The following is a 14,012-nucleotide window of genomic DNA, read 5'->3' as shown; positions in this document are numbered from 1 at the left end:
TGTTCACAAACAGACTAAAGGAACATTTTGTTTCAAAACATAATCATAACATATCATATATATTATTCTGAAATGGACCAATCTGCACAACGACTACTTTTACTGTCGCTACTTTCACTAGATTTTGATGATAATACTTTTCTACTTTCACTTGAGGAACATTTTGAATGCAGGACTTTTACTGTAACAGAGTATTCCTCCACTCTGGTACTTCTACTTTTACTCAAGTACATGATCTGAGTACTTCTACTTTTACTCAAGTACAAGACCTGAGTACTTGTATTTTTACTCAAGTACAAGATCGGAGTACTTCTACTTGTACTCAAGTACAAGACCTGAGTACTTCTACTTTTACTAAAGTACTGGATCTGAGTACTTCTACTTTTACTCAAGTACAAGATCTGAGTACTTCTACTTTTACTAAAGTACGGGATCTGAGTACTTCTACTTTTACTCAAGATCTGAGTACTTCTACTTTTACTAAAGTATAATATCTGAGTACTTCTCCCACCTCTGGACTTGTTAGCAACCTCCTTTTTTAAATCCACCATGGTAGTAACTGACATATTTTATGTCGTAGAACAAAACATTAAAATCTCTTCAGCTTGTGTTAACCACACACCTTATTTCAGGATAACAACAAAAACACATTCATGAGAAAGAATATAATATAATATAATAGAATGCTTGATTGTCTTTATGCAGGTACAATGAGATGAGTAAAGCTACTCCATTTTTTAAGGTGCCATCAAAAATACAAAAAACAAACGTACAACGTACAGCATTCAGACAAAATACAACAACAAGAACTCATACTTCAATATGCAGATACAGTTAAAGAGAAAGACTATTGGAACACTCGTTTACATGTTGGGATCACCTGACTGTGTGTCTCAAGACTGATGGTGATTGGTTCCTGCTGGCTGAAGGTGTGACATCATCACCCCCCCTGCAGGTGAGATGTTCAGGTACACCGCTCCCTGGCAGGTGCTGTGTCTCAGCCTGGATCAGGACAACAAGGTGAGAAAAACAAACTCACATTTATTCCACCGTCTCATTTTTTATAATCTCTGTTCCTCACACACACACACACACACACACACACACACACACACACACACACACACACACACACACACACACACACACGCGCGCACACACACACACACACACACACACACACACACACACACACACACACACACACACACACACACACACACACACACACACAACTTATATAGAGAATTCAAAATCTAAGCAACATTGAAATACAAAATTCATGAGACTTATATTAAATTTGTTCCTGTTTCATCTACCGACAAAACATATTAGAGCCTTACTGAAGAGACTATGATAAATAATAAATTGCATATACTAAATCATATTATAAATAAAGAAATTACAGATGTTTTGAGAGCTATGGTGTGTTCAGTGTCCGCTCAGCAGAGGGCAGCAGCTCAACACAGACAATAACAAACATTCAGAGAAAATGTGTTTGTGTTTGTGTGTGCGTGCGTGTGTGCGTGTGTGTGGTGCAGTGGGTTGTCTGTTGCTGTTGGGATCAGGGGAGCACAGGTTCAAACCCCACTGCAGTCAGCATGTCGTTGTGTCCCTGAGACACTTCACCCCAAATTGCTCCTGCGGGGATTGTCCACAGTATTGAGTATGTAAGTCGCTTTGGATAATAGCGTCTAACAAGTGACGTGTGTGTGTGTGTGTGTGTGTGTGTGTGTGTGTGGGAGGAGTCTCTGGTTGGACGATATGATCTTTGTCTCTTCAGTTATTTTTCAGTTTGCTGACAGAAGCTGACCTCAGGTAGGAGGAACACTGCTTTAATATCTCTCTTATATTAAATACACTATCCTCTGGAATCACTGTAGTCTATAGTTAATAAGATAAATAACATCGTTTCTAAAAAACAAAACATGTGTAAAACTTCTGAGAAAATACAAGTTTAGAAGATTTGAATGAAACTTTATTTAAAACTGTGTAATATTTCATTATTTTGTTACAATTAGTAAAACTTTCACTTTCAAACAACTTTAAACTTTAGATACCTTTGCTTCACTTAATTTTAATTGTACACCTTATTTATATTGTATATAAAAAACAAATCCTGTTAACACTTTGTCTGTACTACGTGTACTACTCTGCAGCAATTTAAATTCAAATAAACTGAGAGTTCAGGACATTAATGCTAAAGCTAAATACACGTTAGCATTTCATACACATTTAAAATGAGTCAGTTTTTTACTTGAGAGCCGGCCTGTGTGTGTGTGTGTGTGTGTGTGTGTGTGTGTGTGTGTGTGTGTGTGTGTGTGTGTGCGTGCGTGCGTGCGTGTGTGTGTGTGTGTGTGTGTGTGTGTGTGTGTGTGTGTGTGTGTGTGTGCGTGTGTGTGGCAGTTCAGTTTTATCTTTTTTCAACATTGAGGTTTATCTCTGTCCCGCAGACAGACTGAATGCATGCTACGATGCTACGCTAACATCAAAGCATATAAGGGTGACGCTAACATTTATATGTTTTTAAATTATGTAATCTGTATCACAGTAATATATCTTATACAGAGAGGAGGGAAGAAACTAAGTACATTTACTTAAGTACTGTACTTACGTACAATTTTGAGGTAAACTGTGTACTTCTACTCCACTACAGGCATGTAAAGGTATTCAATTTTATACCTTTAGTTACTTCTCAGATGTGGATGAATGATGTGAAATCTAATCAAGTGTTAAATCAGACTTTAGTTCCACCTGGAGTAAATCCACCAGCTACCCTGCAGTATACAAAGTCATTCAAACTAGCTGCACCTTTACCAGCTTTGAGAACACTTTCATGATCAATCATTATAAAACATATCATATCTATTATTCTGAAATGGACCAATCTGCACAACGACTACTTTTACTGTCTTTCACTATATTTTGATGAGAATACTTTTCTACTTTCACTTGAGGAACATTTTGAATGCAGGACTTTTACTGTAACAGAGTATTCCTACACTCTGTTACTTCTACTTTTACTCGAGTACAAGATCTGAGTACTTCTACTTTTACTCAAGTACAAGATCTGAGTACTTCTACTTTTACTCAAGTACAAGATCTGAGTACTTCTACTTTACTCAAGAACAAGATCTGAGTACTTCTACTTTTACTCGAGTACAAGATCTGAGTACTTCTACTTTTACTCAAGTACAAGATCTGAGTACTTCTACTTTTACTCAAGTACAAGATCTGAGTACTTCTACTTTTACTCAAGTACAAGATCTGAGTACTTCTACTTTACTCAAGAACAAGATCTGAGTACTTCTACTTTTACTCAAGAACAAGATCTGAGTACTTCTACTTTTACTCAAGAACAAGATCTGAGTACTTCTACTTTTACTCAAGAACACGATCTGATATTTTAAACAATAACTATTTAATAATAAATCTCTGTTGTTCCAGAGAGTCCCTGCAGGAGACCGTCCTGATGTTCTGTCTCTGAGCTCCGGTCAGCCCCCCCCTGCTGGCATGGACAGCGCCCCCCGAAGGTGGGTCCTGAAGCCCCTGTCCCCCCCCCTGCAGCCCTCCGACCTGCGCAGCCTGGCCGGACCCCCCCAACCCCAAACACACCCCCTCGAAAACATCTTCATCGCTCGCAGCCCCTCCTCCGTGATGGTCTCCTCTCAGGGCGAGCGGTCCAAAGACGTGGTGGTTCAGGTCCGGCAGGTCGCTGTGTCTCAGCCTGTGGAGGAGGAGGAAGATGAATATGAAGACTGTCCTCCAAGCAGCCCCGGCAGCAGCTCTGGTTCTCACAGTGGTTTCTACTCCTTCGTGGACGACCCGGCAAGTCCCGAAGCCGAGCAGAACCAGAACTGGATGACATCTCCGCGCCGGCAGAAGCAGCTGGCGACGCTGAAGGAGGAGCGAGGCTTCAGACTGCAGAGCTACACCGGGACCAGGAGGCCGGAGAGCCTGTTCCCAGAGACCGACGGAGACGAGAGGTACCGCCTGGACCTGAGCACCAAGGAGGTCCTGGAGGAAGAGGAGAAGCAGCTCAGAAGGGAGGAGATCATCCGGAGCCAGGCACCGAAGAAGAGCTCCAGAGGCCAGGAGGAGGACCTGAAGAGCCAGACCTCCAGAGACCATGATGAGGACCGACTGTCCGAGGGGTTCAGCTTCAGGCAAGTCTTTTTCTCTAATTGATTGTGATGTTATGTTAAATGTCTGTTTCCTCATCTTGTCGTAATATCTGTCCTTGTCTGATGTCTCAAATGGAGCTGCTGTGATGCAAGTAACATTTCAGGTTTGATCTGACATTAAACTATTATCGTACCGTATCGTAGACCTGCTGAGAAGATCGACCAGGAGCAGATCAGCTTCAGCGCCGCCAGGCAGCAGTTCCTACAGATGGAGCAGGACCGACTGGTTCCCTGGAGGATGCACCTGAATATGCGTTCTACACGGTCCTCCCAACACCACAGAGAAGAATCTACAGCCTTTAAAGCAGCAGAAGAAGAGGAGGAGACGCACCCGGAGAGGAGGGTGGTGGTGGTGATGTCCGACGACCTGGACTCCGGTCTGGAGGAGCTCTCAGTGGGCGGGGGGTACGGCAGCGACGAGGGCATCTTTAACAACACCAGGAGAATCTACGAAACCCCCATCGAGAGGGAGATCCTTAATGAGACCCCCATCGAGAGGGAGATCCTTAATGAGACCCCCATCGAGAGGGAGATCCGGTTGGTTCAGGAGCGAGAGGAGAACCTGAGGAGATCTCGAGGCCTGACGCTCAGCGACTGCAGGGGGGAGATGATCCAGATCAAAACCAAACGACTCCTGGCGCCGGTCTGTGGTGGTCCTTTTTATTTATCAAATGAGGATAAAGAATCATCAGCTCTCTTTGTCGTATTTTATTTTTCTTGCAAGAAAGTTAGGTCAGTCGTACAGAGAGCATCACTGTCTGCAGAGTGGAAGACAGATGGGTAGAGTTTGCGTTGCATATTTAAAGACTAGGAGGTACAACTCACACAAGGTACCCCTTTGCTTCGGCTCCAATCAGAGGAGTTTACGATACCAGAATGTTTTAGGATCAGCAGGAGAGGAAGGTCACGTAGAGTGTCAATAATAACTTTGTATTTGATCTTCTTAATAAGGTCATTTCCCAAGCCTAGCAAAGACCTGAACGTGGGTAAACAGAGACAAGCCTTAGCATACAAGTCTTGAAATGAAAGTAAAGAGATTTTTCTGTTACAGGTCAAAGCCAGAGAGAAGAACCGGGTGAGCTTCCTGATCCAGAGGGAGATCCAGAGGAAGGAGACCCAGAGGAAGGAGGTTCCTCTGCAGGAAATGAGGAGAGACTTACACCAGAGAGGCGTGGACGAGAGGACAGAAGAAAGACCGGCGTCCAAGTCTGGGGACACCGAATTCTTCCCGTCTCCCTGCTGTCCTCACCGACACCCAGAGGAAACTGAGCTGTTCATCAGGAGTTCAGCTGCTTCCTCCCCTCGATCCTCCTCACCTTCCTCACCCTCCTCACCTTCCTCACCCACACCTCGGTTCTGGAGGCAGAACCTGCAGACCACCGGCATGCAAACCAGAGGACAAGGAACGCCTGACTTCATCGAGAAGGAGATCCAGGAGACGCTGAGGAGGGAACAAGAGCTCAGGGAGTCCAGGGAGTCAAGAGAGTCTAGAGAGTCGAGAGAATCTAGAGAATCTAGAGAGTCAAGAGAGTCTAGAGAGTCTAGAGAGTCGAGAGAGTCCAAAGAGTCCGGGGATCTGAAGGAGTCCAGGGAGGAAGCGGACGGACGGCTCTTCTCTCCGACCCCTCTGGTGGAACAGGCAACAAAGATGGCCATCAGTCAGTTCTACCCATCGCCAAACACAGGTATGTTTTTTGTATGAAGGCTGGATCCCTAACCAGGGCTCCAGGTTCTGTTCAGCTAAATGCAATGTAATGTAATGTTTAACCCCTTTCCTGAACCAAACTGGTACAAGGTCCAGTTCGGAAATAGTGCCCGATTGCGGAACCAGTTCTTCCTGTTTCCACCGCAACAGGCCCCAAGAACTGGTTCTTAGAAAGCGTGGAGCTAGAAGGGGTAAAAAGAGTCAGTTATTTTAGAGTTAATTGACTCATCGCACATCGTTATCACATCAAAAGACTGATGTCAAGACTTTGAGCTCCGACTGCTGCCAGGTGAGATCTTGTCCGTCGCTATCTTGGTTTTTGGCCGTTGCTATCTTCCTTGGTTTATTACTGAAATTAAGACAATTACTTCCTGTAGTACCAGTTTTCTCAAATGCAAATGAGGAATTATGTAATGCTAACTTTTGCTGAATTAAGGCGAAATCTAAAGACACAAAAATACAGAGTTATTCAAATAAACTCCTAAAAGTGGGTTTTGAATGTTTTCTTCCCCTTGTCTTAACCCTCCTGTTGTCTCCGTCCCCCCGTCCCCCCCCTTACTTTGGTGTTCGCGGTCAAATTTGACCGGTCCTGTTTTAACTGCCATTACATTAACACAAAAACCATGACTCATCACCACATTTCATTTAACACCCTTTCAAACTGTACATATTGTATCAGACTACTGGCACACATGAAACACTGCAGTAAATTTACAAAGAACAGACACTGAGCATGTATTGGTGTGCCAGGTGTGATCCATGTGGGGGGATGGGCACATAAGGGGGGGACACATCTAGTGTGTGTGTGTGTGTGTGTGTGTGTGTGTGTGTGTGTGTGTGTGTGTGTGTGTGTGTGTGTGTGTGTGTGTGTGTGTGTGTGTGTGTGTGTGTGTGTGTGTGTGTGTGTGTGTGTGTGTGTGTGTGTGGGATGAAAGTAGTAAATCGGTCAGATTTGACCCGAAGAAAACAGGAGGGTTAAAAGACTGGGTGCGTTCACACCTGCCTTGTTTAGTCCGGTTGAATCGAACCCTGGTGCGTTTAGCCGCTTGGTGCGGTTCATTTGGGTCGGTGTGAACGCAGTCCGAGACCTCTTAAGTGAACTAAACAACCGGACTCTGGTCCGCTAAAATAGGTGGTCTCGGAGCGCTTGCGTGCAAACTCTGGAGCGGTTCATTGCTGGTGTGAACGCAGTCCGCACCAAAACATAGGAAGCGTAGTATTTACGAGGATTTGCGTTTTTACCCCCTTAATGTCTGACCAATGGTTGAACAGCATTTCCGAACACATGACTTGTGTTTAAAGTTTACAGTCCGTTTGAGTTTTGCCCGTGTGAACGCAAACCGAACCTTCTGAAAAATGAAACAATGCAACAAACTGTGGTCTGGTACCAGAGAGCGTACTATAGGTGTGAATGCACCCAAACTAAATAGCCCCAAACCTTCAATTTGACCATTGGAACAAACTAAATTATTCACAAACAATAATTTTCGTTAGCTCACCAAGTCAGTTAAGATAATTGTATTTGTGAAATAATCTTTTTCTTTTATATGTGAGAAATCACCCAAAGAATAACCAAATGATGATTGAAAATGTTCAGAAAACAGCAGCAAATGTGTATATATATTTAGATGTGTTGATCAGAACGCTTTGAGGGTAGAAAACACTTTTTAAAGCTAAAATCAGTTAATTTAAAGATAATCCTATATAGTCATAGTTTGCTTCCATTGGTTAACATTAGCCACCTTAAGCTACAGGTCATACAAAGTGATCTTGTAACGCAGATTATTTTACGAATCAAACTGTTTCTCCCTTTCGTTTCTTCAAAAGTCATAAAGCCTCACTTCATTTTCCAGTAAACCTCACAGTCCTGATGGAGGGTTTTCACAATAAAAGTTCCTGTACGAAGGTATTTATGATCCGAAATGAAAAGCTCAGCAGGTTCCCCCCCGCAGTGAAACCGGCATGATCTTTGACCTCCATAAAAACTGTGAGGGGTTCTCTGCAATGGAGGAATTGTTTTAATGAATATCTGAAACAAACGGTCGTCTGGCAGGAAATCAGAGGACTAACATTTCAATAGTAGAAACAGCTGCTTGGTAACATGTTTGAATCCCGAATGGACCCCGCTGCTGTTCGTCTCATATACAGTATTCGTGAGAGAATGAGTAACTTAATGAGACCACGACCAAAGTTCAGCTGTTTGTGTGAATCAGTAACCAGTCAGCGGGTCCAGAACGCCTTTACTCTGAAAATCTCAACTTCCAGTAAAACCATGAGGAAGTGACCAAAGATCACACTGCATGAGTTATATTGCTGTTCACTGACCTACCTGCACAGGCGAGCACTGAGACAGCTCCACCTGCTGGACGGATTTATAACGACGTGTTAGGGTAATTGGAGGAAATTCAATATAAAAACTTAGCTGGAGGATGGGAAAATATTTTTTAAAACACATCAATTCAGAGATTTTAGTTTTAAATTACGGGAAAACAAACAGTTAGAATTTTAATGTCATAAATATACCATAAAAAAATCAAAAATATGGCAGAAAATACTCAAAGAGACACGAGGAGAGCTGGAGCTCTGATGGAGTCAGGACTCAGAGACACGAGGAGAGCTGGAGCTCTGATGGAGTCAGGACTCAGAGAGACACGAGGAGAGCTGGAGCTCTGATGGAGTCAGGACTCAGAGACACGAGGAGAGCTGGAGCTCTGATGGAGTCAGGACTCAGAGACACGAGGAGAGCTGGAGCTCTGATGGAGTCAGGACTCAGAGAGACACGAGGAGAGCTGGAGCTCTGATGGAGTCAGGACTCAGAAACACGAGGAGAGCTGGAGCTCTGATGGTGTCAGGACTCAGAGAGACACGAGGAGAGCTGGAGCTCTGATGGAGTCAGGACTCAGAGAGACACGAGGAGAGCTGGAGCTCTGATGGAGTCAGGACTCAGAGAGACACAAGGAGAGCTGGAGCTCTGATGGAGTCAGGACTCAAAGAGACACAAGGAGAGCTGGAGCTTTGATTGAGTCAGGACTCAGAGAGACACGAGGAGAGCTGGAGCTCTGATGGAGTCAGGACTCAGAGAGACACGAGGAGAGCTGGAGCTCTGATGGAGTCAGGACTCAGAGAGACACGAGGAGAGCTGGAGCTCTGATGGAGTCAGGACTCAGAGAGACACGAGGAGAGCTGGAGCTCTGATGGAGTCAGGACTCAGAGAGACACGAGGAGAGCTGGAGCTTTGATGGAGTCAGGACTCAGAGAGACACGAGGAGAGCTGGAGCTTTGATGGAGTCAGGACTCAGAGAGACACGAGGAGAGCTGGAGCTCTGATGGAGTCAGGACTCAGAGACACACGAGGAGAGCTGGAGCTTTGATGGAGTCAGGACTCAGAGAGACACGAGGAGAGCTGGAGCTCTGATGGAGTCAGGACTCAGAGAGACGAGGAGAGCTGGAGCACTGATGGAGTCAGGACTCAGGACTCAGAGAGACACGAGGAGAGCTGGAGCTCTGATGGAGTCAGGACTCAGAGAGACACGAGGAGAGCTGGAGCTCTGATGGAGTCAGGACTCAGAGAGACACGAGGAGAGCTGGAGCTCTGATGGAGTCAGGACTCAGAGAGACACGAGGAGAGCTGAAGCTCTGATGGAGTCAGGACTCAGAGAGACGAGGAGAGCTGGAGCTCTGATGGAGTCAGGACTCAGAGAGACGAGGAGAGCTGGAGCTCTGATGGCGTCAGGACTCAGGACTCAGAGAGACACAAGGAGAGCTGGAGCTCTGATGGAGTCAGGACTCAGGACTCAGAGAGACACACGAGGAGAGCTGGAGCTCTGATGGAGTCAGGACTCAGAGAGACGAGGAGAGCTGGAGCTCTGATGGAGTCAGGACTCAGAGACACGAGGAGAGCTGGAGCTCTGATGGCGTCAGGACTCAGAGAGACACGAGGAGAGCTGGAGCTCTGATGGAGTCAGGACTCAGAGAGACACGAGGAGAGCTGGAGCTTTGATGGAGTCAGGACTCAGAGAGACGAGGAGAGCTGGAGCTCTGATGGAGTCAGGACTCAGAGAGACACGAGGAGAGCTGGAGCTCTGATGGAGTCAGGACTCAGAGAGACACGAGGAGAGCTGGAGCTCTGATGGAGTCAGGACTCAGAGACACGAGGAGAGCTGAAGCTCTGATGGAGTCAGGACTCAGAGACACGAGGAGAGCTGGAGCTCTGATGGAGTCAGGACTCAGAGAGACACGAGGAGAGCTGGAGCTCTGATGGAGTCAGGACTCAGAGAGACACGAGGAGAGCTGGAGCTCTGATGGAGTCAGGACTCAGAGAGACACGAGGAGAGCTGGAGCTTTGATGGAGTCAGGACTCAGAGAGACACGAGGAGAGCTGGAGCTCTGATGGAGTCAAGACTCAGAGAGACACGAGGAGAGCTGGAGCTTTGATGGAGTCAGGACTCAGAGACACGAGGAGAGCTGGAGCTCTGATGGAGTCAGGACTCAGAGAGACACGAGGAGAGCTGGAGCTCTGATGGAATCAGGACTCAGGACTCAGAGAGACACAAGGAGAGCTGGAGCTCTGATGGAGTCAGGACTCAGGACTCAGAGAGACACACGAGGAGAGCTGGAGCTCTGATGGAGTCAGGACTCAGAGAGACGAGGAGAGCTGGAGCTCTGATGGAGTCAGGACTCAGAGACACGAGGAGAGCTGGAGCTCTGATGGCGTCAGGACTCAGAGAGACACGAGGAGAGCTGGAGCTCTGATGGAGTCAGGACTCAGAGACACACGAGGAGAGCTGGAGCTCTGATGGAGTCAGGACTCAGAGACACACGAGGAGAGCTGTAGCTTTGATGGCAAACACTGACGGTTTATCCGGAGCTTCGGCCGGAGAATTCACAAGACATGTCACGTTGACCACACGGTAGAGATGCCACAATCAATTCTGAAGAACCCCAACAACCCCAATTGTAATAATCAACATTCTTTATCAGCGAGACTAAACAAATATGGACCCTGAATGACATGTTACTTGGAAATCGCTTTTATCCAAAGTGACTTACATACTCAAAACTGTGGACAATCCCCACAGGAGCAATTTGGGGTGAAGTGTCTCAGGGACACAACGACATGCTGACTGCAGTGGGGTTTGAACCTGTGACCCCCTGATCCGAACACCAACGCACAACCCACTGCGCCATACACCTCCTCATCTACCTAGAGCTCCCGTCCACAGGAAAGAATATGCGTCAGGGAGCCTTCGTCCCTGAAAAGTAAACTACCTCATGGCGGCTTGTGCTCCGTCATAGCCTGGCAACAAGCTCCTGAAGAGAGATAGCAGCAGAACCCCAGGCCGTAGACCTGTGCCGTGGGAAAGGAGACGGTGAGAGGAGGAAAGGATGAACTGGGTCAAAGGTTGAATACCTAAGCTAATGATTCCCCAACAATAAAGAAACTCTCTGGGGAGAATTTTTCCTTTTTCTCGTGAACTATATTTTGTCATTTATTTATGATCTATGATGTGGTTCTCGGACTCATTCCTGCACCTCTCTTTGTGAGAGCTACTGATCAGAGGTCAGCGGTGATTTCCTGTCTGATGGCGTCCTTCCTGTTACAGATAAACCCGTCAGCGTCTCGTCTCCTCGACCCTACGTCCGGCAGCCCTCCCTCTCCTTCATCACCGCTCAGCCCTGGTCCCCCTCCTCCTCTTCCTCAGCTCCTCCTCATCGTCTCCTTACTTCCTCCTCTTCCTCACTTCCTCCTCACCTCCTCCCCTCCTCCTCACTTCCTCCTCCCCTCCTTCCCTTCTCTACCTCCTCTTCCTCATCTCCTTCTCACCTCCTTACCTCCTCCTCCTCTTCCTCACTTCTTCCTGACCTCCTCCCCTCTTCCTCCTTTTCCTCACTTCCTTCTCCCCTCCTCCCCTCTTCTTCGGCTCCTCCTTACCTCCTCCCCTCTTCCTCATCACTTCCTCCTCCCCTCCTCACCTCTTCCTCCTCTTCTTCACCTCCTTCTCTCATCCTCCCTTCCTCCCCTGCTCCTCTCAGAGGCCTGACAGAGACTCTGCTGCTGGACTTTGAGGAGAGACGAGTGAAGGGAAAGCTGGAGGACAGCGCGGTGAGTTAGCCACGCTCTTATTTTGAAAGGACTTCTTTGACTGTAAGAATCTGACGTGTTTACGTCTCTTCTGCTCTGCTCTCAGTACGCAGGCATTCTGCTGGTGGACGACGTGAATAACGAGGTACAGACCTCATTTTACTTTTACGTCTTTGTGTCCTCCTGTCTTTGTTTCTTGTCTCATGTCTCCTTGTCTCCTTGTTGTCTCATGGTGTCCTTGTGTCTTTTCTCTGGTGTTTTTGTCATTAATTGTTGTATCTAGCCTTGTGTCCTTGTTGTCTTCTTCTCTCCCTTGTAACGTAATCTTCTTGTCCCCTTGCCTCCTTGTCTCCTTGTATATGTGTCTCTTCTCTCAGGTGTCTTTGTTTATTTATATTTTTATAAATCCTTGTTTAAATCCTTGTTTCCTTTTGACTTTGTTCATTTTATTATTGTCTCTTTGTCTCCTTCTATCCTTGTATCCTAGTCTTCTTGTCCCAATGTCTAATTAAGCTCCTCGTCTCCTCACTGTCACCTCGCTGTCACCTCGCTGTCACCTCGCTGTCACCTCGCTGTCTCCTTGTGTCTTTGTCTCGTGTCTCCTTGTTGTCTCCTCGTGTCCTTGTGTCTTTGTCTCTTTTCTCTGGTGTTTTTGTCTTATTAATTGTTGTCTCTTAATAGCCTTGTGTCCTTGTTTTTGTTAAGTTGTCTTCATGTACCTTTGCCTCCTTGTCTCCTTGTTTCCTTTTGACTTTGTTAATGTCATTATTGTCTCTTTGTGTCTTTTGTCTCCTTCTATCCTTGTAGTCTTCTTGTCTTTTTGTCCCAATGTCTAACTAAGCTCCTCGTCTCTTTCATTCCTTGTCTCGTTGTCTTCACGTTGTCTCCTGGTGTCCTTGTGTCTTTGTCTTTTTTCTCTGTTTTTTTTTAGTTATAATTTTTTTGTCCTTAGTCGCCTTGTCTCCTTGTCTTCTCGTTGTCTCCTTGGTCGCCTTGTGTCCTTGTTTCTTTGTCAAGTTGTCTTATGTTCTCCCTTCTCTTCCTGTATCTTAGTCTTCTTGTCTCCTTGTCTTCTTGTCTCCTTGCCTCCTTGTCTCCTTGTTTCCTTTTGACTTTGTTCATTTCATTCTTGTATCTTTGTGTCCTAGTCTTTTTGTCCCAATGTCTAATTAAGCTCCTCGTCTCCTCGTCTCCTTGTCACTTAATATTTCTGTTTACTTTGTATTTTTGTCTCTTTTCAGGTTGTTGAGTCAACTCGAGTTATTCGACATAAAAACCAGCGAGCTCTGCGCTGGGAGGCCGGAGTGTTTTCCAACGAGGGGGAGAAGTGAGACAGAACCAGATCCAGGATCAGATCCAGATCCAGGACCTGAACCTGAATGAGATCCAGGATCAGATCCAGAACCAGGACCAAAACCAGAACCAGGACTCGGTTCTCTCAGATTAAAATGTTTTTTAATCTGGGACACTCCAAACGGCTGCTCCTGATTGGTCCTCTCCTCGTCCAATCAGCTGCAGAGACGATGTTTCTGATTCATAAAGAAATTAAAGAGTTAAAGTGAGTTTGTGTTGATCACCTGACGCAGAGAAACAGGAAGTGATTGTTTGAATGATTGTAAAGTGATGCATCTAAAAATGACACAAAAATAAAATATATTTTTTAAACTGTCCGACCGTCTCGCCGTCTGTGAACACGTAAACAATTAAAGACCTGGGGGGGATATTCATACTGAATACCAGCAAACACGCAGAATGGCTCACCAAGTCAAAGTGAATACATTTTATTTGTGAAATAAATTGGAGAAATCAACATAAAATATGTAAAAAAACAAATAAAAAAAGTTAAATATATTTAATATATTGTATATATCCATATCATATAATATAATAATCTATATATTATTTTTAATATATTATAGGTAACATTTGTGGGGGGGGAAAACGGCCCAAAAAGTATTAGAGGTATATTTCTTATTAAAACATGTGAAAAATAGGTCATTGTAATTTTATACAGTGTGTTATAAAAATTGACTGCCATGCA

The 14,012-nt window shown here is 45.4% G+C and overlaps 1 protein-coding gene across 2 annotated transcripts; it reads left to right on the top strand.

Moving 5' to 3' along the window:
- Positions 1–945: 945 nt before the first annotated feature.
- On the top strand, positions 946–13,641 carry misp (mitotic spindle positioning). 2 transcript variants are annotated; one of them, XM_079663281.1, is made up of 7 exons: positions 946–1,020; positions 3,448–4,166; positions 4,329–4,827; positions 5,236–5,869; positions 11,493–11,992; positions 12,078–12,116; positions 13,213–13,641. In XM_079663281.1, exons 1-7 carry the CDS (start codon positions 961–963, stop codon positions 13,300–13,302), a joined length of 2,541 nt encoding a protein of 846 aa, XP_079519407.1. In that variant the 5' UTR covers positions 946–960; the 3' UTR covers positions 13,303–13,641. The 2 variants fall into 2 exon arrangements, with proteins under 2 accessions (XP_079519407.1, XP_079519408.1); XM_079663282.1 differs by lacking the exon at positions 946–1,020 and adding an exon at positions 1,545–1,670.
- The last annotated feature ends 371 nt before the right edge of the window (positions 13,642–14,012 follow it).

The sequence above is a fragment of the Notothenia rossii genome (genome assembly GCF_949606895.1).
Source record: "Notothenia rossii genome assembly, chromosome: 1".
In the NCBI taxonomy this organism is placed as follows: domain Eukaryota; kingdom Metazoa; phylum Chordata; class Actinopteri; order Perciformes; family Nototheniidae; genus Notothenia; species Notothenia rossii.
Note: the sequence above shows the minus strand (reverse complement) of the source record. Positions and strands in the feature narration are given on the sequence as shown.

Coding starts and splice junctions, on each gene's coding strand:
- misp (XM_079663281.1), top strand. CDS start 961: ATGTTCAGGTACACCGCTCCCTGGCAGGTGCTGTGTCTCAGCCTGGAT. Junction 4,167..4,328: donor TCCGAGGGGTTCAGCTTCAG/GCAAGTCTTTTT, acceptor ACCGTATCGTAG/ACCTGCTGAGAAGATCGACC. Junction 4,828..5,235: donor CCAAACGACTCCTGGCGCCG/GTCTGTGGTGGT, acceptor TTTCTGTTACAG/GTCAAAGCCAGAGAGAAGAA.